This window comes from Chlamydomonas reinhardtii, chromosome 5 (assembly GCF_000002595.2).
Source record: "Chlamydomonas reinhardtii strain CC-503 cw92 mt+ chromosome 5, whole genome shotgun sequence".
In the NCBI taxonomy this organism is placed as follows: domain Eukaryota; kingdom Viridiplantae; phylum Chlorophyta; class Chlorophyceae; order Chlamydomonadales; family Chlamydomonadaceae; genus Chlamydomonas; species Chlamydomonas reinhardtii.
The window spans coordinates 2,234,490-2,259,656 of NC_057008.1; the positions used below are offsets into that span (position 1 = coordinate 2,234,490).

General features: G+C 63.2%; 5 protein-coding genes across 5 annotated transcripts; 1 reads left to right on the forward strand and 4 right to left on the reverse strand.

The window, feature by feature from the left end:
* Position 1: 1 nt before the first annotated feature.
* CHLRE_05g234660v5 (uncharacterized protein) lies at positions 2–4,700 on the reverse strand. The gene is made up of 4 exons (XM_043062223.1): positions 3,730–4,700; positions 3,100–3,209; positions 2,747–2,881; positions 2–2,525 (listed from the first exon to the last, which is right to left on the reverse strand). The coding sequence occupies exons 1-4, from the start codon at positions 3,903–3,905 to the stop codon at positions 1,543–1,545; spliced, it is 1,404 nt and encodes a 467-aa protein (XP_042924786.1). The 5' UTR covers positions 3,906–4,700; the 3' UTR covers positions 2–1,542.
* Positions 4,701–4,972: 272 nt separating this feature from the next.
* CHLRE_05g234661v5 (uncharacterized protein) lies at positions 4,973–9,488 on the forward strand. Its single transcript, XM_043062224.1, has 10 exons — positions 4,973–5,216; positions 5,528–5,718; positions 5,909–5,984; positions 6,163–6,359; positions 6,520–6,807; positions 7,024–7,154; positions 7,307–7,421; positions 7,562–8,109; positions 8,277–8,378; positions 8,549–9,488. The coding sequence occupies exons 1-10, from the start codon at positions 5,187–5,189 to the stop codon at positions 8,791–8,793; spliced, it is 1,923 nt and encodes a 640-aa protein (XP_042924787.1). The 5' UTR covers positions 4,973–5,186; the 3' UTR covers positions 8,794–9,488.
* A 22-nt stretch (positions 9,489–9,510) lies between these two features.
* Positions 9,511–12,530, reverse strand: CHLRE_05g234662v5 (uncharacterized protein). Its single transcript, XM_001700590.2, has 7 exons — positions 12,059–12,530; positions 11,755–11,830; positions 11,345–11,439; positions 11,130–11,209; positions 10,886–10,971; positions 10,490–10,620; positions 9,511–10,263 (listed from the first exon to the last, which is right to left on the reverse strand). Exons 1-7 carry the CDS (start codon positions 12,523–12,525, stop codon positions 9,966–9,968), a joined length of 1,233 nt encoding a protein of 410 aa, XP_001700642.1. The 5' UTR covers positions 12,526–12,530; the 3' UTR covers positions 9,511–9,965.
* A 51-nt stretch (positions 12,531–12,581) lies between these two features.
* CHLRE_05g234663v5 (uncharacterized protein) lies at positions 12,582–20,190 on the reverse strand. The gene is made up of 12 exons (XM_043062225.1): positions 19,913–20,190; positions 19,611–19,699; positions 19,339–19,460; positions 19,032–19,163; positions 18,737–18,810; positions 18,388–18,508; positions 16,951–17,028; positions 16,734–16,850; positions 16,227–16,388; positions 15,033–16,103; positions 13,597–14,784; positions 12,582–13,405 (listed from the first exon to the last, which is right to left on the reverse strand). The coding sequence occupies exons 1-12, from the start codon at positions 19,951–19,953 to the stop codon at positions 13,052–13,054; spliced, it is 3,549 nt and encodes a 1,182-aa protein (XP_042924788.1). The 5' UTR covers positions 19,954–20,190; the 3' UTR covers positions 12,582–13,051.
* Positions 20,191–21,234: 1,044 nt separating this feature from the next.
* CHLRE_05g234664v5 (uncharacterized protein) lies at positions 21,235–25,101 on the reverse strand. The gene is made up of 9 exons (XM_043062226.1): positions 24,986–25,101; positions 24,713–24,875; positions 24,359–24,456; positions 23,942–24,094; positions 23,602–23,694; positions 23,149–23,244; positions 22,582–22,726; positions 22,186–22,389; positions 21,235–22,006 (listed from the first exon to the last, which is right to left on the reverse strand). The coding sequence occupies exons 2-9, from the start codon at positions 24,810–24,812 to the stop codon at positions 21,726–21,728; spliced, it is 1,170 nt and encodes a 389-aa protein (XP_042924789.1). The 5' UTR covers positions 24,813–24,875; positions 24,986–25,101; the 3' UTR covers positions 21,235–21,725.
* Between the last annotated feature and the right edge of the window lie 66 nt (positions 25,102–25,167).

Consider the following 25,167-nt stretch of genomic DNA (forward strand, 5'->3'; position numbering starts at 1 on the left):
AAGTGCCGCACAATTACAGTGCAAGTCGGCCACCGGGTAAACTCCCTTGCAAAGCGCCTGCTTTCCCCGCGTTGCATCTGCCAGCCCTCATGGCGTCCCCGCCCCCGGTGCCCGTTCCCTACAATGGAGATCAAGTCACGCGGCAACACATCACATGCAACCCTCTGTTCTCCTTGGAAACCCACATGAATACAGTTTATGTTAGCTTCAACACGCAGCGCTAAGAATAGCCGACTGTCCAGACGCAGAAGAGAGCTTGTCCCGGCCGTACCCGTGAGTACCGGTATCCTCTGGAATCACAGATGCTGCGCAGCTGCGGCGATGTGTGCAGCATCACTGCCTCCACACACGTTCAACCCCCCACAAGCGGTGCGGTGTACAATGGATACATGCATGTCACAAACCAAAGATGTCACGTTCAATTCATCCAAACATGATAAACTAGCTGGGAGCAGTCCCCCCACGCCCGGGCAGGGAGCGAAGGGACCCCCACCAGCCCATCTCTCCAGTTCCCTCAACCTACATGCACAGCAATCGTCCCGCTTCCAACCGCACTGCGACATGTCGCCGGCTGGTTTTGCTGCTGCTGCGTCGCGCGCTTCTTAAACACCGTGTGTGCTCGTACCCACACCCATTTCGATACTCACGGATCCGTCTATCCTTCGGCATGGCACCGCGTAAATTCAACCTATACAGCTCACCGCCCTCAGCTCCGTTTCTGATAGGGCGACAATAACTTTGCAATCTCATTCCGTTGCTATTACGTGTTGCCGTTCCCGGTCTCGGCACCTGTTACTCATCCCACGCCCTTCGCCGGCCCCGCCTCATGTCCCTTTGCGCACAGATTTTGCACGCCAACGAAAGGTCCGTGGCGGCTCGTGTGCACAATTTCCAAACATCACGGTGCGGCCAAGAGAGGATTGCAATGCTAATGGTGCCCAGCAGTTTCAAACGCATTCAAATGGTTACTCTGCTATGATATGCATCAGCAATATGTGGCGCAGTGCGTCGATGTGCACCTGATGCGATGAAGGCTACCGTCCCATGGCAACGTGCCTCAACAACCTGTACTGTGCCCCGATCCGGCAGGGCGAATAAACATGGCTACTGCGTGGCTTTTCCTTGGTCAGGAGGTATCGGGGTTCTGACGGAACCCCTTGCATCTAAGTAAAGCCAGCCTGTCCAAAACATCAATGGCAGCGTCACCAAACATCAACACATCAGGGCACAAGCCGTCTTTACCACCCGTCAGAAACAAACTGAAGTCACACACCCTTGACGGCCGAAGCGCATGTAAAGTGGTGGCATGCTACGCATGTGACACCGTACTGTTATTCGCTTACAGCCAAAGTATTACGGACAAGTCAGGCGGGGGGAAGGCCAGGGGCGGACGAAGGCCGTCCCACACGCCAGGCATTCACCCCCAGGTTGGGTTTATTATGTTAGATTTCTTCACGCCTGGACTACGCTGCACAATGCGTTGCCACATTTACTACGGTGGCAAGCACATGCGGTGAAGCCTCAAGCACACGCGACTTCGCACTACTGCAGCGGCACCGGCCTGGACACACCTGTGCTGCCTAGGCCCGCGCACAGGAAGAGCCGGCTAAGCAGCGACGGAGCACCTGCCGGAGGCGAGCCTGTCGCCGCAGCCACGCTGCTCGCATTCTGTGCGGAGCGCTCGTTGCGCTGGTGTCGGTGTGCGTGCTTGCGGCGGTCGGCGCCAAGCGCGGCGCTGGCCGTCGCCGCCGCACCGCCTGCTGCGGCGCCGCCAACTGCCGCGCTAGCTGTGGGGCTGTTGCCACCTGCCGACCCCTCCGGCTCCACCTCACAGGCGCTGTCAAACGTGTTGCTGCGCCACCGCGCGTTGCGCCCGGTCGCGGCGTTGCCACTTGCGCCGCCCGTCGCCGCCGGCTGCGAAGGCCCCGCCACCGCAGCCGTTGCGGCACCGGAGCGAGCGCCATTGGAGCCCAGGCTCAGCGGCACCTGTGACGCGGAGGTAGGCCCTGCTGCCACTGCGGATGAGGACGCCGCCTGGTGAGGGCCCGACGACAGGCCGGAGGCCAACAACTCCTGGTGCAGGGTTTGGCGGCTGGCGCCACTGCTGCTTGAGGCCGCCCGTGAGGCCGGGTGGTGCACATCGGCATCCGAGGCGGCGCCCTCGCTGCCAGTCACGCTGGGTCGCAGGTCCGAGGCTGCCTGGCCGGCGCTGCGGGCGCCCGGCGCCGCTGCGGGTACGGAGGGCGCATCGGAAGCCGAATGTGCCGCCGCGGCCGCCGCGGGCGTGCTGGCGCTGGTGGCGGCCGGGGCGCAGGCAGAGGGCCTAGCGCCCGAACCTGCTGCGGCGGGTTGCACAACGGAGGTCGAGGCGGCGGCGGTGCTCGAGCCGGCTGCTGCTGCCGCGGCTGCTGCGGCGGCCTTCTGCGCCTTCTGCGCGGCCAGGCGCTGGCGCTCCACGGCGGTCATGGCGGCGCAGAAGACGGCGGCGTCGTAGGAGGACAGGCCCTTGAGGTCCAGGAACATGCCTGTCGCAGGAACGGGACCATAACGCAGCAAACTCAGTGACTCGAAGTGCGCCGCTTCGACCGATGCCGCGGAAAGATGCGGTGTTCAGGATTTATATGCATGGCGAAAGGCACATTGCGGCATCTTTCGTGCAGGAGCGGCTGGAGCGAAAACTCAAGCAAAATGGCGGGAATCTGAGCAGCGGCAGGGAATGTGCCGGTGGAGCTGGCCGCGGACGCACCGTGCCCGGGGACCTTGCACTCAAAGGTGATGGAGAACTCCTGGTTGTCGCGCAGGCGCAGCAGGCGCCGCACGTCCTGGATGAACGCCACGCGGCCCTCCTCGCCCGGCTTCACCTTGACCATGTGCGTCTGGCCTGTGGTGTGGTTGTAGGAAGGAAGAGTGAGAGGTAACCGGCGCGATGGGCTAGGCTGGGCAGTGTGACATGCATGTGTGTCGCGGGCGCTGTCATATGAGGCTGCTACCGTCCGCGGTATAGTCGTGCTTGATGAGGCAGCTAGAACGGCAAGCAGCAGGGGTCGTTACACGCGCGCTAGCCCTGCCGCCTTGGCCCTGCAAGCGCTGCCCACGCACCGTTGAAGTGCACCGACATAACCGGCTCCACTGCCGCCATTCCCGGCAGAGCTAGGTTCTCCTGCCAGTCTGGAAGGCGATCCTTGCAGAAGCGGCAGAATTTCTCCTCACTGCGAGCGGAGCACAAGCGGTGGCGGCGATACCCAAATTAGCAATTGCCACGGGCGAAAGGTTCTGCGATTCTTAGTGCGAGCAACCCTGCACTAATGGCGAACGCGCATACAACATTGAAGCCGCGACGCAGCGTCCGGGCCGGTGTCAACCCTGCGTGACGAGTTCTGCCAAGACGACGTCGCTTCGACTAGGACTCGTTCGTAAGCCCACCGCTAGGCCGGATTTCACCAGTGAAGCCTGAAACAGCTTCCTTGAACTGGATGCAACGTTCGGCTGCGGACTGGCTGTGTGCTGCGCGAGGTGCTGCGTAAGGCCGGAACCAGCATTGAACCTGAAAAGCGCGCTAACGACGCCGCCCTGCCCGGCGCGGCCGCCGTCCTTGGCTGCGTTCATATAGGCTGTATGGCTAGCCTACAGACTGCCAAGCACGCTTCGATGCCTCGCCTTCCGCAAAACGGCTCTGCCACGCAAGGTGAGTCTCGGAAGCCCGAGTTGCCTCCCGATACAGCGTCTCACCTCTTTCCGCTTTGGGACAACTGCCACTTAGCCAAACACACGCTGTGAACGAGTCGCGGGCACCGGCAGGGCTGTATCAGCCGATTGTTTGCTCCTCCCGCGGCTCCTCCAGCGGCACTATCGTTGATGCCTTCCAGGCATATCCAGCAAGTGTCATCTTCCGGGTCCGGGAGCATTCTTGCTTGCGAACTTGAATTGTTCTGTCAGTAATGAAAGGGCACTTGGACCGTATCGAGAGTAAGGGATAAGTTAAGGATAGTCTAATTGAAATAGTGAGTGGATGCAGCATTGAGCGTAAGGGTCATCGCAGAGCCGGCCGACAGTCCACGACGAGACTAAGCGGGATTTGGCATTGATCCGCGACACCTGGATAATTGCCAGTTTGCCACCTGCGCTCAGCACATTGCCTGTCCTGAACAAGGATTATTCACCGTTGTCTCTCACTTATTATAACAATTCGCTGTGCGACGCGGGTGTGCGGCCCGCAGCGCCAGGTTCCAACCGTCGGTAAGCGGAACTGGAGCATCGGCGCAGCCTTATTGCCTGAAACATGCGTGTCCCTGTGGTAGTATAGCACGGCTGCCGGGGATGTTGTGGGGCAAACTGCGAGTTTCCAGCCATTGCGGCTGCGGATGTATGCGCGCAACCACGCCTCGACAACCACGCACCCGATGGCAGTCGTGCTCTAATGACCGAACAGATCGAGGGTGGTTCCTTCCCTGAAAGCTTTACCAGCATATGGTGTAGGTCATGCAGTCAAGACGCACGAGAGCTACACCACATTGGGCACCGTAATGTGGAGAATTGCTGTCGCAGCGTTTGGTTTTCATGCTATCGTAAGCTGGTATGGCCGTAGCTGGTAGATTGGTTCCTGGAAGTGAATGGGAATGAAAGGAGGCACTGCCACATAAGGGTGCTGGCCTACATAGCCGAACATACATGAGACGGCGACAGGCGAGATGTGTCCATGATTCAGGAGCAGGGCGGAACTGCACAGTGTGCTTGCGCTTTGTATGACGGTGAGCATTGAGAACCTTGACGATCGGGATGGGAGAAGGGGTGTGGGAGTCGAAGAGGCCGTGGGCCCATGAAGTTGGCGCATCGCTGCTCGCCGCAGCACGCTCAGCATGGCGGGCCCAGATCCGCTGATGGGCCCGGGTTCCTAGTGTGCGGCAGGCCAGGGCCCCATTCTCCAGCGCTATATAATGGTGCGTGGGGCAGAGTCACAGACACAAAAGCTCAACTAAACAAACACGCAGAGTCTTCTAGTTCTAACCTGCCAAACTACCGCAGGCTTGTAACCCAGCACCTGTCTCCTCAGGGTATCTAAAGCATTCTACCCATCAATCGAGCTATTAGCCTGCCCTGAAAGGCCAGCGCACAACTACTGGTTAGCGGGGCCTTTCTACCTTCATCGCACGCGGAGGCCCCGCATCTAGTGCGACAGCGCGTCTCAAATGGAGATTACTCCTGAGCTTATTACCCAGGTGCGATAAATTGAGGTCGCGACACGCGTGCTTATCTTCGCCGCGGGCTGGGACGCGGGCCATTGGCGACTTTTCGCTGCGCGACCTGCTGCCTCACGCTGCTTGTCACAATGGTGGATTTACACTGCGTTTCACTAACACGCTCTCGCCTGTGCTTTGTCATGTATGCGCGAGTTCGGCGACGGCTGGGCCCCGCCTCGCGTTTTGGCAACAGCCGCGCCCCACACCCTGACGACCCTCCTCCCCAGCCATCCCCTACTCACTTGGCCTCCCCTCCCCCTCCCCCCGCCTGCCCTTGCACATGATCGCAGTACGGGCTGATGTCTAAGATCAGCACTGGCTCGACTTATCTGGACATGATGTTCTGTCTGCTCGTCCCGCTCATCCTTAAGCACCTGATTCCCCTGCTGGCGACCCTTCCTTCCAAGCTGTGGAAGGAGAAGGCAGCTGCCAAGACCTTCACCCGCATCATTGAGCACACGCAGCGCTCGTCTTACTACTGGTGAGGATCTTTCCCTTGGGCTTCGGGCCAAGCTCGCACTTGCTGAGGCTGGGGGAACGCACCGTGGAAACGCCCCCCAAGCCTTGCGTGCCAACTGCCCCTCCCGGAAACGTTGGCCTTGGCCACTCTCCGCTGACCTAATCCGGGCCTCCCTCCCCACCCACCTCTACCGCCCTTGCCTCGGCCGCAGGTGGGATAACGACCAGCAGCCGCCCAACTCCATCCTTCAGCGCGCACTGCTCAACAAGATTAACAAGCACGTGCAGGTGAGAGGCAGGGCCGAGCGCATCAGCGTATAACTACGGTATCCACGCGGCATGGCTGGAATCTGTAGCACCCGCAGCCCCGTGCGTCTTCTTTTCCTTGTTATGCTCCTTGCTTAAAACGCCTCACCCTAACCCGTGCCCCTAACCCATCATGCCATCCATCTCACCACTCTCACAGACGCTGTCGGAGCTGCCCGAGGCTGACCTGACCATCAAGAAGCGACCCGCGGCCGAGGACGCCGCCGCCGCCGCCGAGGCCTGCGGCAACAAGGCCTCGGATGACAGCGAGGATGGCAGCGGCAGCACCGAGCACGACTACGCCTTCAACCTGGCGCCGCCCGTGGGGCAGTGGGTGGACCTCAAGAACGGCATCCGGTGCGTCCGTGTGACGGCGGGTCCGTGTGTTTGCGCATCCCGTGCATTGTGTCGTATCTGAGGCTGCCCCCGGCCCCCTTGCCCGCCCCACATGACAACATACGGTATGCTGACCCTCATCCACTCCCCTTCTCGCTACTTCTTCCCACCTTCCGCGCAGCTTCATGCGCGAGACCGAGAACCTGGACGACAAGGCCAAGGCCACCAAGATCACGTACATGCTTGAGAGTAAGGAGAAGGACGGCAACGAGCGCATCGAGGCCTTTGTCGCGGACGCGCTGGAGACGTTCCGCAAGCAGCAGAGTGCCAAGGTGGACCCGGCCCGCTACCTGTACATGCCGGTGCTGTCCGGCTTCCGGGCTCCTGCCAGCTCGGGTGACGGCGAGGGCGCCTCGGCGCCGTCGGCTGTGTACAAGCGCTACAAGCTGTCGGAGGAGAAGACCTTTGCGTGAGTGCTGGGGCTGTGGGGTGCGAGTTGCTTGCGGTTGTGGAGGGGCGGCTGGGCGATTAATGTTTGGAGGGTTGGGGTAGTTGGTGAAGTCATGTGTATGTGTGTGTGTGTTCGTTGCCCGCTGCCCACTGTGCCTTTGACCATCCTCCTGACGCCTCTGGCTCCCCACCTTGCTCCACCATCCACTGCCCTCTTCCCTTCACCCGCCCACAGCTCCTTCTTCCACCCCGACAAGGACTCCACGCTGCGGCTGGTGGACTCGTTCCTGAACAAGACCGGCAAGTTCGCCATCCCCGGCTACCCGCAGAAGCTGGGCTTCCTGCTGTACGGCCCCCCCGGCACTGGTGAGCCATACGCACACGCAGCGGGATCGGAGGGGCGTGCCGCATTGCTTGTGTGCTTCCTGGAGCGCATGTTCCCACTCTTGTCAGTGGGAACATGCATATTGTATGGACTTGGACTTGCAAACTGACACCGTGTCTCTTCCGCCCCGCAGGCAAGACCAGTCTGATCAAGGCTCTGGCGCAGCACACCAAGCGCTCCATCATCTCCGTTCCGCTGTCTAAGATCTCCACCAACCAGGAGCTCATGGACATTATCTTTGACAACAAGTGAGTGCAGGCGTTTATGGACAAGCTGGGACCCGAAAGGGCGTGTAGCGTGTTGGGCGCCTGCAGATTGCCTCCTGCTAGCACATATCCCGACTATATACTGATTACTGACCTCATCCATCATCACTTCTTCCCAACAGGCTGACCATTCAGAACTCCTCGGACTCGGCGGTGTCGCTGCCCTTCAACAAGACCATCTTCGTAATGGAGGACGTGGACGCCGCCTCATCCGTGGTGCAGCGGCGAAACGGCGGCGGCGCCGCCGCGTCCGCCGGTCCCAGCCGTGCTGAGGTGATGGCGCTGGCCGAGTCCATCGCCAACGCCAAGCTGGCGGCGGCGGCATCTGCTGCGGCGGTGGGCCGCAGCGCTAGCTCTCGGGGCGGGTGCGGCGATGGTGCCAGCTCGGCGGATGGGGACGAGCACCACGACCAGGAGAAGGGCGGCAAGGGCGAGATTGAGGAGGCTGACAGTGACGACGAGGCCCGCGCCAACAACGGCGGGCAGCGCCGAGGGCAACGTGGCAGCGCCGGGGCTGCTGGGGGCGGCGGCGGCGGCGGGGGTGTGGGTGCCAGCGCCTCGTCGGCATCCGGGTGGGAGGTGGGCGGCGGCACCGCCATCGGTCCCTCGCTGCCCATGGCGGCGTTCGGGAAGAACCTGTTCAAGGGCGACGACGAGCTGAACCTGGCAGGTGCGTTGCGGGCCTTACGTGCCTTGCTAGTACCTGTCTGTTTTATGGAATCTGTTGGGTATGGTTTCCAGTGGCTGTCGGTGAATTGTAGTACGTCTTCGCTGCTTTCCGTATACTTCCACTCACAACATTGGATTCGCCCTCCCAACATGCTTTCCAACACACAGGCCTGCTGAATGTGCTGGACGGTGTGGTTGACACGCCCGGCCGGATCATCGTCATGACCACGAATCACCCCGAGAAGCTGGACCCCGCACTCATCCGACCCGGTGAGCGGCTGAATGCGGTATTCTACTTGCAGCAAATGGCGTGCTTCTTCCTTGCTCTCATCCTTTCTCTCTTCATCCCCCATCACATCCAATTTGCCTCACTAGGTTCACTTCCTCGCCCCACTGACCTCTTCTCCCTCCCTGCCCCCGCTGCCCGCTCGCCCTTCCAGGTCGCATCAACAAGAAGGTGTACATGGGCCGCCTGCGTGTGTGCGAGGCGTTGTCCATGGTGCGCCACTACTTCGGCCCGGTGTCCGCCGCTGACGAGGCCGCGCTGCGGGCGGTGTTTGAGGACGACGCACTGTCGCCGGCCGACCTGGAGGCCATGTGTGCGGAGCACGACACCCCCGCGGAGCTGGTGGAGGCTGTGGAGCGGCGGTTGCGCGAGGGCACCGAGGAGTTTAAGCCATGCTGAGGAGGGGGCTGATGGAGGGTGCAAAAGGAGGGGGCGAAAGGACGGGGCTCGCTGGTAGGGAGCTACTGGTGGGCGGAAGAGGCGGCGGCGGGAGTGCCTCCCCTATGTCTGCGCATGCTCGAACGGGCGGTTAGTTTCTTGCTTTGAGAAGAACAATCTTAACATCTCTTGCATGCACATCTACGTAGTGCGTAGGTTCAGTGAGACATTACAACTGTGAGCTTTTCAACCGTAGTGCAGCACAGACCAGGTTTCTCTCCGCCTGCCAATCCGCTTGCAACCAGGCGCAAACCAATTGCCTTTTGTTGCGTGTGTTTGTGTGAGTCTGTGTGCTCCAGACAGCATCGCGGCTTTTTTTATCAGCGGTGCTGTCGCCCTTGCATGTCAACGACGTCCACATGTTGGGCTGGGTGACTGGCTTGGGTGTCCGTGTTGGTGGCGAATGGAACGATGTGCGTGGAGGTGATCAGGTGGTATACAGAGGTTGGGATTTCGAAGATACCGTAGTTGAAGCATGGGTTGTGCAGGATTAAGGGGTACCTGCTGTACTTGCATGCGGATGAAAGACAGCCGGATAGTGCACGGTACGAAGACAAGCAACTGGGATCAAGTCATGGAGTGACCACGGTGAACCTGGCGATTACACCGGCCAGATGTGGATAGCCTAGATAGCCTTGTAAAGCGTAGAAGACAGCGCTGGGAGTGGGTACAGAAAGCAATCCATTCATAAATTGCAACGGCGCTCCATAACCACAGGCAGCTACCCAGCAGCACCTTGAACGTCGGTTCGACCGTTTGCTTCACAGAACCGCCACCCGGACCGACACCAAGTGCCGAGCCGCAGTGTTCAATGCGTGCACGTACGGTGCACCACAAGATTGCACCGACACTTGCTCCGGCGCGTACGTCTTGGACGCGTTCCATGCTCCTATGCCACGTCTCGAGTCTGAGGCCGCAAGCGTCTACCTCATCTCCCGGACAAAGCCGCGCTCTCCTCCTCCCCATGGCCTTGCTCGCCCCCTCCGCTACGCACATGCACGCCGCAACTGCTGGTCCCAGGCCCTGCGCCGCCGCCGCTGCGGAAACCGCATGTCGGGCTTCCTGCCTTACTCGAGCACAAGCATACAATTATAACATTCGCACGCTCTCGCTTATAATGACTGCCCTAGCCCTCAGCTGACTCCCATTTTCTTTTTCAGGCGAGCGCGCTGCTTGGGATTTAGCCGCTTTGCCGTAGGCACGGCCTTAGCCTCCCGCAGGGCATCCACTGACCGTGCCAGCGTCACCGCCCAGCCCCCGCTGCCGCCTGCTCCTTTCCCTCCAACGCCGCCAGCGCCCTTTCCGCCTTTGCTGGCACTGGCTCCTCCTGCTCCTGCTCCTGTGGCTGCTGCTGCCCCTGCCGAGTCCAACTTTGTACGGCAGGCGCCGTACACAGCCTCGGTGTGGACTCCTAAGCCCACGTACCAGATGCTGGGGTAGGGAGGGGAAAGCACGGGCGGGGAGCGGCGGTGTGAGCGCACATTGGTGGGCGATTTCGGACACACCGAGCAGTGAACCGTTGAGACGTCAAGCACAAATCTATTGGACGTCTGTGGCCCATGGCAATGCGGCAAGTGGTAATGCCATCCTCCCCGCCCCCGAGCCATGGCACCAACGGCCCACACCAACCCACCCGGGGACCGACCACGCCCCCCACCTGTAGAAGGGCGACTCGGCGTGCCCCGTGCCCTCGGGGTGCTCGTAGGCGTATCGGGTGATGGGCGTGAGGTAGAAGGGCCGCTGCTGCGGCGGCGTGCCGGCCGCGTCCACCAGTTCCGAGTAGTAGGCCTGTGGGGACGGTGCGTGGGTTGAGGACGCGACGTGCATGTGCATTCACGCCTTTCTGGTGTCTGTTGAAATGGAGAGAGAGAAGGCCATGCCATGGGCTTCCTCCTCAAGCATTACCGCAAGCGAGAAGCGCACAACTACGTGCCTGACCAGCTGCGTGCATACACACCTGCTCGACCTCATGCCCCCCTCATCCGAACATACGCACCCGTTGCATAATGCCCGGCCCCACCCTTCCCATCCCTGTACACACACGCCCCCTCACCTTGGTTGCCACGTAGTTGGGTAGCAGCAGCGCCCACGGCTTGCCGGAGCGGAGACAGAAGTCCAGGGCGCGTTCCTTGTGGTCGGCTGCGAGAGCACCAGTATTTGTGTGCATGTGTTAGTCAGCACAAGGGCAGGAAACACGATTGAGGAGGGAGTCGGCGATGTGATGGGTGCACAAGTAATGCACTAGTAATGCACTAGTCAGCACCCGTAATGCACTAGTAAGCCCGGCCAAGCCGCACCCGAGTACGGCGGGTTGGTGACCATGACGTCGTACTCGGGCAGCTGCCCCGACTCCACATCCGCATAGAAGTCGCGCTTCCTGCAGTGGGGCGGGGTGTGTCGGTCGATTCACTATACGGTATCGGTGTTTACATCCGCACGCCACAGCACATGCACTGCGCAGTGCGCACCCACTGCATGCCCTGCTCATGCACATGCACGTGCACTAACGCACCGGTGGATAAAGTTGGTGAAGCCACGCGCCTCGTAGTGTCGCCGGATGCCGCCCTTGCAAAAGAAGGGGTCGTAGATTGCCAGCTGCGCTGGCGTCTGGGGGGGGGGGGGATCCGGGATACAGGATTAAGTGCAGGCGGTAATTGCACGTATAATCCGTTTGGCAACGCACTCGTTCAGCGAGCGCCCATGCTTGGATTCTGGAGCCCGCTTGCAAAGCCCGTTCATCCGGATCTTGCGGGACGCGCAGCTTGCCGCGGCGGCTTTCCCCGCGGACCGAATCCTTACAGCCATGTCGGGAGCTGACAACAAGGCAGCGGCAGGCATCTTATACAGTCCACGTTGCCGTTTCTCAGCTTACGGTTGCTCCGCTTGACCCCGGCCCGCCCCGTCCCACCCCAGCCTCCCCACCTTCTTGAGCCGGTTGCACAGCGCCAGGAGCACCGGCTGGATGTCGTCCACAGCCGCAGAGCTGGTCTCAAAATGGCTGCGCGTCCGGCGTGAGGCAGACATGGTGGGGCATCGGGTAACGGGGGCAGCGCGGCGTGTGTGTTTCGTGTGCCAGGCACCCACGTGGTTGCTTTTGCCCCGCAGGAAGCTGCAAGCTGCGCTGCCAACAACCAGGACACCCAGCATGGTGTGCTCAGACCACCAGTCAATCCGCTGCTGTCAACACTGCACTAACGCAATGCCCCAGTCACAGGTGTAGACTTACTCGTTGTAGTCCACCTCAAAGGGCCAGTCATCTGAGCTCACGCGCTTGCCATGCTTCTGTTTCTTCTTCTCATACCCATTGCCCAGCGCTGTTGAGGTAGCCGCCACAGCCGGTGAAGGGGCACCGGCGTGCTCCTGCCTTTGCTTCTGAGTATGGGCCAGTGCTGCCACCCCCGCGGCAGGCACGGTGCTGCCGTGAACGCTGGCGGGCTGCTGTCCCCGCTGCTTTTTCCTCGGCCGCGCGTCTGCCAGCTCCCCGGCCGGGACAGGCGGTGCTTTGCGCTTCCCCTCATGCGGCTTCGCCTTCAGCTGCTCCTTTCTGGACTGCCCAGGGGTGGCAAGCGGTGCGTGCTTACGCCCCGAGCTGGTGTTGACGAGCTGCTTGGTGCCTTGCTTTGGTTTCAAGGGCTTCTTTCGCCCCGAAAACAGCGCCGAAAAGTCCACGGAATCGTCAAAGTCGCCGGCCATGCTGCGGCAACTTGCTCACGACTGTTGTGTTCCCGAAGCTTGTGCAAGCTATGTGCAAAGCATGATTATTACAAATACAAAGCACAAACCAGAATTTGTGAAGTCGTGCTAATGCGTCGTGTCGATTAAATCTTCAGGTCTCTTTCTTGAGAAAAACAGATACTTTATAGCTTCTGTTCCTTGGGCATGATATTTGATTTCGAGTTCACCACTGTGCCTGCTTCCACAGCCGGCCGCACCCATCCCCATCTCACATCCCACATTTGGTAAGGCGCCGGCCTCCCGCAGCCCCGGCCAGCCCTTATGCGCTCTTCCCCTGTGGCCCATTCGATCCTATCAGTCTCATTAATGCGTACGCTCACTTATCACTCCAGTATTCTGCAGGCCACTCTGTTTCTCTGGCGTGCGCCTCGCCCTAACCACACGCCGCCCCTACGCTCCACACACACAACAACGCCTCCAGACGCCTTGCCCAGAGGACATCCGCCCCGCCACCATCGCCATTTTTGACGATACACCATCACTACTACTGAAGGGCAGGCAGCCCGGCCGCCACCGCTGCCGCTGCGGCTGCCGCGGCAGCATCCGAATCCGCGGCCTGGGGCCACAATGTCGCCAGCGATGCCATCGGGTCGGCCGCTGCCGCGGCTTCAGCGCCCACCTCCGCTCCTCCTGCCGCGACTGCCGCCGCCGCGGCTGCAGCCGCGTACGCAGCCGGGTCCGCTACTGCCGCAATTTGCTGCTGTTGCTGCTGCTGGGCCTGTTGGTGCGCTTGCAGCACGTGCACGTGGGCATGAAGGGCGGCGGTGGCCGCATTCATCGCGTCCGCCTGCTTCTGCATCTCCAACGCCTGCGCCTGCATGGCCTGAGCCTCCATTGCCTGTGTTCCACGTTGTGTGCACCGGAGCTCGGGATTCAGGGACGGAACACACGTGGGGGTCAGGTGCGTGCGCTTGAATGCACTTGTGGTGATGAATGCGTGGGTCATGCCCTCGTACGGCAGGGGTGCAAGCATGCGGACAGCAACACAGGGATGTGGGTGCAGGTGCGCCATTCATAACGAGAACTTGCCTGGTAGTGCTCGAGGCTTTGCTGGTATATCTGCTCCGACAGCTGCATCTGGGCCTGCGCTTGAGCGGCCGTCAGCTGCGCCGCAGCCGCCGCGTCATGCAAGTGACCCGTACCCGCGCCTGCTGCAGGCGCAACAGCTGCAGACCCAGACGCAGCGTGTGCCGCCGCTACAAAGGCTGGCCCCGCGTCCCCTGCTGCAGGCGCCATGGCGAGTGTACCGTCCGCTACTGCCGCTGCTGCTGCCGCGGACGCAGCAGCGGCGGCCGGGTCAACTGCTGCAGGCAAATGCGCCTGCGTGCTGCCGTCGGACGCGAGGACAGGTGCCGGCGCCAATGCAGGCAGCTGCACGGCCGGCGGCTGCGGCAGCGTTGGCGCCGGCACAGGCGCCACAGCTGCGGCCGCGGCTGCGGCAGCTACAGCCGCTGCAGCCGCGAGTGCCACGGCGTCTGGCTGGTGCACTGCCGCCACTGGCGGCTGAGCTGATAGCACTGCCGGAAGCACAGCTGGCAGCACCGGTGGAGGCAGCGCCACGCCGGGCACCGCGGCCGCCGCGGCCGCCGCTGCGGCTGCTGCTGCCGCGGCGGCGGAGGTGGCGGGCGCGACCGCCGGGCTTGATGGACCGCCCTTGGCAGCGGCGTGCTGCTGCTTCTGCTGCCGCGCAATCTGCTGCAGCTGCAGAATTTGTTGCAGCTGTATGTACTGCTGCAGCTGCGCCATTGCCGCCGCCTGCTGCGGGTTCTGCGGTGCAGCCGAGGCCGTCGTCGCTGCCGCTGCTGCGGCCGCCGCTGCCGCCGCCGCAGCCGCTGCAGCGGCGCCCGCAGCGCTACCCCCGCTCGCACCCGCGGACTTCGCTCCGCTGCCCGCGGCCCCCGCCGCCCCACCTGCCGCCAGGCCGGCCAACAGCATACCAAACGGGTTGCCCGCAAGCGCACCCAGCGCACCAGGCGCCGCCGCAGGTGCTGGCGCAGGCGGCACGGAGCCTGGCGCCCTGGGTGCCTTGCCCATCGCCGCCACCGCCCGGCCGCGCCCCGACCCCGGCGGCCGCCCCACCTTGCCCCGGCCCTTGCCCGGCGGCCGGCCCTTCTTGTTCCGCCTGCAGCGGCCCTCGTCCTCGTCCTGCCCCTCCCGATAGTCCTCATCCTCGTCGTCATCGATGAAGGCGGGCTCGCCGTCCTCCTCCTCGTAGGCCTGCCGGCGCCAAAAACAAGCAGTACACCTCAAGTTGTCAACGAGGAAAGATGACCAAGGCATGTTAAGGACGCACGTGGCATCATAACTAGTGTTTGCCGGTGGGCTCACGGCCAGGCATACAACACCGGGGAAACTGCGAAACTGCGACTCTGCTTCAAGCACTGATACTCGGAGCATTGATGAGGAGTTCAGTACCCGCTATGTGCACCACACAAACAAGCCAATAGGACCAAACACGCACGCACCTCAAAGCCGCGGTAGCGGTTCTTGGGCGCCACGGGCAAGTGCTGCGGGTGCGGCATCGCACCGGCCAGGTGGCCAGCCTCGGCCTTGACACCGCCGGGCGCTGCCAGCGCCGCGGAAGCGGCCGCCGCGGCTGCCGCCGCCAGGTCCGGCGACAACGCCGCCGCGCCGTTTGCTCCCCCATGGAGCGCCGCCATCCCGCCATTCGTCGCCGCCAGGCCAGCCGCCGCCGCCGGCATGGTCACGCCCGCCATCGCCAGCCCAGCCATCACCGCCGCTTCCACCGCCGCCGCGTCCGCATCGGCCGTCGAGGCAGAGGGTCCTGCGCCTGCCACGACGGCAGCTGCGGCGACGGGAGCCGTGCCCGGGATAGCCTCCGCATCCACCTCCATCTTTACCACCCCTGTGTCCGACCCTGGGCCCGCTGGTTCCATTTTCGCAACGGCGGGGTGACCTGGCGTCGCTGCCGCGGCCTGGGGCGCTGCCGCCACCGGCAGCGGCTCCGACTTGACCGCCGGCTGCGGCGCTGCCTCCACTCCTGTTGAAGCTGCAGGTGCAGCCTCGGCGCCGCCAGCGCTGCTGCTGCCGCCCGGTGCTGAGTGATGCTGTCCCTGCTGCCCCTGCTGTGCTTGTAGTTGGGCTTGAAACTGGGCCTGAAACTGCAACTGGTATTGCAATTGTAGCTGAGCCTGCAACGCCGCCGCTTGATCCGTTGTCAAGCCACCCGTCACCGCCGCCACTGCTACCCCCGTGCCGTCTGCGCCCTTCTCCTCCTTAAGTTCCACTCCCGCTCCCGGCCCAGCCTCAGCCGCTGCTGCCAGCGCGGGCTCACCGGGCCCCAAACCCGCCGCCGATGTCGTCGCCGCCTGTGACAGCGCGTGTCTCCCTGCCGCCCCCGCCGCGAGCACCGCCTCCGCCGTCGCCGCCTGTTGATGCTGGTGCTGGTGTTGCTGCTGCGCCAACAGCAGCGCTTGCTGCAGCTGTTGCACGTGCACCTCCGCTTGCGCCTGGCCCTGCACCGGCGGCTGCGCCGGCTCCGCCTGCCCGGGCAGCCTGTGATGCCCAGGGTGTGCCTGCGGTCCAAGCAGCGAGGACGCGCCGCCTCGCTTAACCAATCAACCCAACCACTATTCCAACGACCCACCCAACCAACCAACCAACCAACCTAACCAACTCAGCCAAACGGAAGCACCCACCTGCGGCCCGCCCTCCGCCATGACCACGTCGTGCAGGCGCCGGGCCATGGCCGCGAAGGCGTCGTCGCTGGTGTCGCGCAGGTCCAGCACGTGCAGGTCGTTGGGGTTGGACATGGCGGACAGGATGTTGAAGTAGGGCTCGTCGCTGGGGTTGATCAAAACCTGGGGTCGAGGGGGGGAGGCCGGCGAGGTGATGGGCGGGCGTGGTGATGAAGCCGTAGAACCAGGTGCGGGGTCGGTGGGATGATTGAAGCTATGGGGACTACCGTATGCTGGAGGCGGGATGCGGGAGGTAACGGGCCTCGGACGTTCCCGGCGCAGCTCCCAGGCCCGAGTCTCCCGCAATGCTGAGCAGCCTGCAGCCCCCTCTCCTCCTCGCTCGTTTGCATTGGTTTCGGTTTAGTTTGGGCTGGTATCTACACACACACCCTCCTTCAGCACCCAGCGGCCGTAGCACCGTGCCGTAGCACCCGCCGACCACCGACCCAGCGGCCGGCGCGCGCGCACCTGCGGCACGTTGTTGAGGCGGCCGTGCGTGCCCAGCATGTGCCGCACGCGCCTGAAGTACTCCACACTTGCGGACTGCTGGAAGCTGATGCCGGCCCACACCACCATGTCAGCCACCTGGGTCAGAGGGACGGGTGGAATGATAGGGGTCAGCTGTTTCCCTACCACACACCACACACTACACACTACTCCCCCCGGCATACACATTCACACCCACCTTGAGGTCCTCCTCCAGCACATCGAACACGTGCTCGGGCGTGATGCAGTCGCCCTCCCCGTCGTCGTACAGCATCACCTGCAGGGGCGAGGGTTGGGGGAGGCGAGCATGGGGGTTACATTCATGAACAACTAAGAAGTGAAGGGGTAGCCATGAACAGTAGTATAGCAGACGCGTTGTGGGGGAGGCGAGCATGGCGGCGGGGCGATGGCGACAAATGCGTGCTGCCGGCCGCCATGACACCAAATCCACAACCCCGCAACCATGCCCTCAACTTCACCGCCGGCCGCCCCGTCGTTCGCCAACCAGCGCCCCCCCCCCCTGTTTCATTGGGCCCGGGTACATTCCTCGCACCACGCCTAATACAACTAGCTTGCCTCACCATTGCTGCAATGTAACTTGCTCAGCTGCAGTTGAGTGCATGAAACATGTGGGACCCACTTGGTTCAGGCACTCAAAGGCAGCTGAGCAAGTTACGCCCCACCTGTTTCACGCACCCAAAGGCAGCTGAGGAAGTTACATTGAAGCAATGGTGAGGCAAGCTAGTTGTATTAGGCGTGGTGCGGGGCCGCCCCCACCCATCCCCAGCTACCCATTGACTTCCTCGCCCGGCTCCATGTCTACCTTCGTGGCGCGCCGCCGCCTGCCCCTCCACATGCTACCGGGGCTGCCCTAGCCACTTAGCAATACTTTATCCCCCCGCCCACCACCACCTCGTGAGTACCCACTGACAACCCCTGACACCCCACCTTGTAGCCTGCCTATGCTTGCCACCTACCCGCCCCATGCTTGCCCCCGTCTAACCGTCCCTGCATCTGGGGGCCCCCTATGCGTGCGGGGCATTCAGGCTGGCAGTGTTTGTGGGGAGCCGCACGCGGCCCGCACACCGCCCGCCTTCCATCCCCTTTCCACTAACCGCCCCATGCCGTCCGCCCCGTGCCCTTAACCCATGCCTTGCGCCCACTCTGCCTCTTGCGCCGCCTGGGCTTGTGTGTAGTCTTGTCTGTGTTATCCGTTCTTTATCCTACCGCCGACACGCCTCGGCCCTTTCGCTGTGCCCTGCCCTTTCGAATTTTGCGTTTCCCTGTACCACATGTCGCGCTTCTGGCCCGACGCTCCCTGCCTGGCGTCGGGCCTGCTCTCCTGGTAGTTGTGGGTGTTGTTTGTCGTCTCCGCGTGCCTGTTCTGTGCCGTTGTGCGCGCCACCGACCCCGGGCGGCCACATTTATCGCCGGCGCCGCTCGCCCTGCTGCTCCACGAAGCCCCGGCCCCCTCCCATAAGTAGTATCGCTTGCAACTAACGCCTCTGCTTATGCTCCGCTAGCTTAGCTTGGTTTCGCTTAGTTTGGGCTGGTATTTACACACAACCTCCGCCCCGCCCAGCCCCCGGCCGCCCTATCTCCCACCCTGCCCCACCCAGACCCCTGCCGCACGCACCTTGAACCTCAGCTGATCCTGCCCGCACGCGGCGCAGGGCACGGGCTGCTCGGCGCGCATGAGGCCGATGTTGTGCTTGTTGAGCGGCTCCACAAAGTGGCAGTTGGGGCACACCAGCTGCCTGCGATAACGCAAGAAAACGGGAGTTTGGAGGAAATGAGGGCGTGCGCGCTAAATGCCCTCCTGGGCATGCGTGTTGTCTCATACCCGTCCTGCAGCAAGTGGCACGCGGCACGGCGGGTGTCCTACTACGGGTGTTCCCAGGCCTGTCCCTCTACACCCGCAGGGCGGAGCCGCTGGCGCCGGCGCAGCCAGGGTGGCCGCCGCAGGCTGCTGTACCGGCGCTCACCGGATATTGCCGTGCATCTCCACAGTGATGCCGTTGGGGTTGCGCTCGTGGTGCCACGTGTCCATGCCCACCACCTGCAGGGGCAGCAGCAGGGGCAGACGCAGGAGAGGTCAGCAGCGACCCGCCAGCTGACGTGGTACTCTCCGGAACGGCGCGGGCCGCCCGACCCACATCACCACATGCCCCGCCATGTGAAGCGCCTTGCCATATCTCGTTCATCCTGATCATCCTTGGGCCGTTTGTCCTACCATCCCATTTCAGCCGGGCATGCCTACCCGCGCTTCCGGCCGCTCACCTCCGAAAGGCCGTCTATGTTGAGTGTGTAGTGGCGCTGCATGGCGCCCAGCTGATGCATCTGGGCCAGAGCGTGGTGACCGGTGGCGGCGCGGCTGGCCTGAGCCTCACTGTAGATCTGCGCGAAGAAGGACTGCAGGCAGAAGCGGAGGCAGCGGACGAAGGCAGGAATGGACGAGGGGGGAGGAGGGAGGAGGCTTAGTGAGGGGATCTTCGGCCTCCGACTCCGAGGGCCACGTGTTGCACAGGGGTGCGGGAGTGCGGAAGTCGTAAGGACCACGTAAGGCAAAGAAATCAGCGCGTCGCACCTGCACTTCTTGCCGCCGCTGGCGGTAGAAGCTGTAGGTGAAGAGCTTAATGCCGTCCTGCACCTTAAAGCGCTTTCGGGCGCGCTCGTACAGGCCGTTGGTGGTACTGAACATCGACATCCCTGTTGCAAGGGGCATGGCGCGAAGCTATGTGTGTGTAACGCTGTCTGCAAGCCGCCAGTTGGGGTGCCCCGGACGTGTCTCGTGTGCACAGGCGGCAACCAATACACGTACCCCGACCTTAGCCCCCGGACCCCCCTAAACTCGCGCACCGCTGGTAGCCGAGATGCCGCTGCCAGTGAACATGATGATGCGCCGACATCGCTCCGTCAGGCCCAGGACGTAATCTAGCGTCACGGAGCTGCGGGCGGGGATGTCAATGTGGAGAGGCAACCCAAATCAGACATGTAGGTGCGGCGAGGCACGCCCCGTTTCGATCACAGCAGCTGGGCCTGGAGGCACGCATAAGCAATAGCCAGGTACACAGGCGCAGCTGCTACGCCGAGCGGTGGTGAGACGTGGACGTTCGCGCCACAAAGTGCATCCTCGATTGCCAGCTGGCCCCTGTACTTACTCTCCAGGCCGCTGCTGCGGACGCCTCTTGCGCAACTCCATCCTTGGCTACACGTTGCACTGGTGCGACTGCCCGCGTCGCTGAGGCTCCTAGCGTTTGGCCTTTCCTCCCATTAAAATCGTTGCCTTTCGAGCATATTATATAATGCTAGCATTCACTTGGGCTTTTTAGATGGCGAGAGGCGCTTCCGTTCAAACAAGAAACAACCTAGGTCTGCGTTTCGATCAAGCCGCTAAATATGGAGCTTATGAAATACTACGCAAACAAGTATCAAGATTTTGGGAAGATTCTGGAGCCCGGTGGACAAGCGAGCCCGGTGGTGTACAAGCCCCGGCTCACGGGCAACAACGAATTCCCGCCGCATGGCGCGACCGCCTGGCGCGATTTTTCACACCACCGACAGCAGTGAAATACCGGCCTGCCCAGCAAGCGGCGGGGTTTACCCCTGCCGCACTGGTCCTCGGGTCACTCCCCTGCCCCTGCCCCTGCCCCCGTGCCCTGCCCCTGCCCCTGCCTCTGCCTCTGCCCCTGCCCCTGCCCCTGCCCCTGCCCCTGCCCCCGTGCCCTGCCCCTGCCCCTGCCTCTGCCTCTGCCCCTGCCCCTGCCCCTGCCCCTGCCCCTGCCCCTGCCCCTGCCCCTGCCCCTGCCCCTGCCCCTGCCCCTGCCCCTGCCCCTGCCCCTGCCCCTGCCCCTGCCCCTGCCCCTGCCCCTGCCCCTGCCCCCCTGCCCCTGCCCCTGCCCCTGCCCCTGCCCCTGCCCCTGCCCCTGCCCCTGCCCCTGCCCCTGCCCCTGCCCCTGCCCCTGCCCCTGCCCCTGCCCCTGCCCCTGCCCCTGCCCCTGCCCCTGCCCCTGCCCCTGCCCCTGCCCCTGCCCCTGCCCCTGCCCCTGCCCCTGCCCCTGCCCCTGCCCCTGCCCCTGCCCCTGCCCCTGCCCCTGCCCCTGCCCCTGCCCCTGCCCCTGCCCCTGCCCCTGCCCCTGCCCCTGCCCTGCCCCTGCCCTGCCCCTGGCCCTGGCCCTGGCTCCGGCCCCTGGCCCTGGCCCTGCCCCTGCTGCCCCTGCCCCTGCCCATGTCAAAGCCATTGTTTCCTCGTCACATCTCTTCCGTGGGGCGCCTTGGAGCGTCCTGCAGCCCAGCTGAGCAGGCGGCAAGGGAAGAGAACGTTTCCCGCGCGCGAACGATTACCCGGCCGGTAAACAGTACCACGTTATCATAATCCCAAGCTGCTCCGGAAGGCTGACCGCAAACTGAGCGCCAGAGGCGAGGGCGAGATGACCTGTTGGCTGCGGGTGAGCTGAATTGCTGAAATGCGGTTGCGCGCTACTTGTTCTCCGGGTCGGCCGGCCAGGGCCGCCAGGCCACATGCCACAGACAACACACAATGCCGTGCAGGAGGGCTAGCAGGTGTCGCGCGCACCTGCACGCATTCAGCAAGGCGCTGCGCGCATTTCTACTGCCGGCCCCCACAAGTGAACTGCGACAAGTCTTTGTGCATCCATCGCTCCATTTCCCGAAGCTGCAGGGACGCAACCCCTCTGAGTCGTTTCCCTGTGGGACACACGTCGGCAGGTTCCAAGTCCTCTAGCCGTCCACCGGCCGATCTTACAAACACCGTTCCAGTCCCACCGCCAATGCCAAGGCATTCAACCTGGTTCAACTCACGCATGCAGCTCAGGGACCACATGCTCAGGGACCACATGCTCTGGTCACGGGGGGCGGGCAGTCTCCGGCGTGGGGGCGCTCTGCAATAGAACCACATATGAATGTGGCATGGCAGGGGTGCATGGCATCTGCCGTACCATCCACACTGCAGTATCAGGGTCCGCCCACCACCCTCCGAAAAGTGGGGTACAGGTGTGGGATGATGTCGCCCGCCAGCAGCGACCGCTCCTGCACGCGGTAGGCCTCGGCCGCCGCACCCCGCATCACCTTGCACGCCGCATACACACACATCGCGGTGGTGCCGGGTTCCAGACCTCCCCCGCTGGTGGTGGTGGTTGAGGTGCTGCTGGGTCTGACACCGCTGCTCTGCGCAGCACTGGCTTTGCTACCGCCTTGTTGCTTGACCGCCCAACAGAGGAAGGCGGCGATGGTTCCTGCACGGTACACCGAGTAGGACTCATGCACAATACGGTCACTCACTAATCAACGCCACACATCGCCGTATAAGCAGGTGGTAGACTGCCTAGGGGCGGCCCGGTTTAGGCACGGTTTGCACGGCATGCAATCATGCGCGTGCCGCCCTCCCGATATGGAAGCACGGGCCGTAACGCACCTGCCAACACGTCGCCCTGCCCTCCACACCGACGCAGTGCCCCAGGGTCTTTGCACTCAAGCAGCGGTCGCAGCTCCTGACCCGAGGTTGAGGGCGAGGGCGAGGGCGAGGCGGCCGCTGCATCAGCGGCCGCGTGTGGAGGCGACGAAGGGACGCAGATCAGGTCCGTCGGCCCCTTGGCGACCACCACCGGCCCGCCGAACGCTGCAGGTGTAGCAGGAGCAGGCATACGTTCGTGCAAAGCGGAATGAACAGCAGCCCTCGAAGAAATAGATCTTCAAGGAAGGCACTGTATCCCGGCGTCCCCATTCAACCAGCGTACTTGCCCAGCTAGTTTCACCCATGTAAACCCATGCTGGCACCTTGTGCCTTCCCCATCCCTAGAATCGGCCTCACCCTGTGCGATGCTGGGCGCGTGCACCTGCCAGGCGTCCGACATGCGGCCCGGCAGGTGCACGCCCACCGCCGCGCCAATGCGGCCCAGCTCCGCCACGTTGGGCGTCAGCACGCAGTTGGAGTAGCCCACCGCGTACTCGGGCCGCTGCGGGGGCGTGAGCAGTGGCGAGGTTTGGGGCGTGGTGGTGAGGATGGAGGGGTTGACGTATACTGGTTTTGGGGGGATGCGGTTGCGAAATGCTTTGGTAGAGGCAAGGAGAGTGGGGGGATTGCGTGCAGCAGCAGCGGGCGGAGATGCACGCACAGCCACATGCGGCTGCAGCGGCACGTGCCGTAAGCGAGTATGTCCCATGCATGGACCCCGCATGACCCATGGGCGGGCCCGCCCGCAGGAACGCATGCTTTCGCCCACCCGCTCTACTCCCTCACTGCGCCTGCCTGATTCGAGTCCAACCCACCTGCGCACAGCAGTCCCAGCCCGCGCGTACCGTAGTATAACAATTTGCGAGCAAGCAGCGGTCTACACTTCAGCAAGGGCATGCAAGAGGTGCCGCACCGTCGACTCACCTGCGCAATGATATGGGTGAGCGCGCTGCCGTCGATCACCACCGGCAGACCCAGCGCGCGGGCGTGATGCAGCAGCGCGGCCCCCGCCTCACATACCTGCGGCTTGGCATGGGAGCCAGTAGTCACGTCCCCGTTTCCATGGTTAGACACGCGCACAGCAAGACAAACAGCGCGGCTTCCAAGCTGCCTTTCGTCCGTCTGCCAGATTCCCCACAACCCATCCGTCCTTTCAATTGATTGCCCCGACATCTGCTTCAGCCTGCATCCCTTTGACATATCTTGCAGCCCGCTGTCCACAGCCTGCAAATAAGCCACGCCGCCCATGGGCCCCAGCCCTTCAGCCCCCCAGCCCCAGTCCACCAGCTCCGCAGCCCAACAGCCCCCATCACCGCTGCTGCTGCTGCCGCCCCCGCCACCATCACCACCGTTGCTGCTGCTGCCGCCCCCACCCACCGCGGGGTCGTCCCCAAGGCCCGGGCCCACCACCACTGCGGTGGCGCGCTGCAGCCAGGGCAGGATGCGGTCCACGGCGCGGCTCACCGCCACCTGCCGTGGCCGAGGCAGGGGGTGCCATGCAGCGGTGCAGAAGGGGCAGTAAAGCGGCAGCGTAAGATGTCGTGACGGTGTGCTGTGTGCGTGTGTGTGCCATGCGCCCCCGTGCCAAGCGTGTGGCATTCATTCTCCAGGCTAGTACTCACTTCATTCTCCAGGTTTGCCTCACTTCATTCACCCTTGAATCAAGCACGCATCAATTGCGACAAAGGCCAGTGCGCGGCGGCAGTAGCTAGCTCACCATGTCCACCTTGTCCTCGCCTGCGCCCCCGGGCCAAGCCGCCGCCGCCGCCGCCTCGTGCAGGTACGGCAGCACCATGAGCTCAGGGCTGTAGCTCTTGATGGCTGTAGCAGCAGAGGGCGTGCAGATGACGTAAGCCATGTCCGCGCCCACCTGCGGCATGGGTGGTGGGGTTTGGGGGTCTGGGTCGCGTGTTTGTGGCGTTTGCGTGTTGGGCTATGTGGCAGGCGAAGGCCAAGCACCGCGTCAGACGGCCCGCCCTACACACCCTCAGCTCCAGCAGCTTCCCAAGCGCTGCCTCAACCTCAACCTCAACCGCAACCTCTGCCTAAACCTAAGCCTAAACCTCTGCCTCAACACCCCCTTACTAGCAATGGTGAAATAAAACGCCGCTCCCCCCACCCCCCACACACGCACCCTCAGCGCCGACATGGCCGCGAAGAAGGGCGCCCCCGTGAACTCCAGGCAGCCGCCAATCACCGCCACCTTGCCGTGCGCGCCCTTGTAGTTGCCGCCTGCAGCACGTGAGAGCAGCAGGGCAGGGCTATGGTGGGTAAGGAATGGGAATTACACATCGTTGGTGGGCTGCGTATGCGGGGGCGGGGGCGTAGAATCAAACACGCTGCACATGGTCTGATGCAGTTGCGCATGTCATGTGAGGAGAAGGTACGTGGAGGGTTGGTGGCTAGGCACCAAAACTTTAGGAGTCGCGTATCCGCCATGGGCGCTCTGGCGCTCCCGCGGCGGGGCTCTGACTGGGCTTGCTCTTACCCAGTTGCGGGACCAGTTCCCGGAAGCGAGACATGACCGCGGCATCATCAGTGCTGGCTAGCCCGCTGCCTCCAGCAGGTGTTGTGGCAGTGCTCGCCATCCTCAGGCAGCGCCCCGCGGGCGTCCGGACTGTGTCGACGTGCCCGGTGTGCGCCAGCAGGACCTGTCGCACACGCGAGTCAGGGCGACGGTTCGGATTCATTTTGACCATTCCAAGATCCCCATACTGATTGAAGTAACATTGGAAAGCATATACCAGCAAGGAAAGCCCACCTTGAGCCGAGCGCAGGAGGTCGCGACGTGCTGCGCAGCGGACACGGCTGAGCGTGTCGCTGATGTGCAATGTGAGAGTTGCATCTACAGTGAATTGGTGCAAAGGGCAGCGAGGGGACAGGCACTGCGTGCTGAGTGCGCAGGGCGGGAGGCTTCGGACGGGCGACGGGCGATGGGGGCAC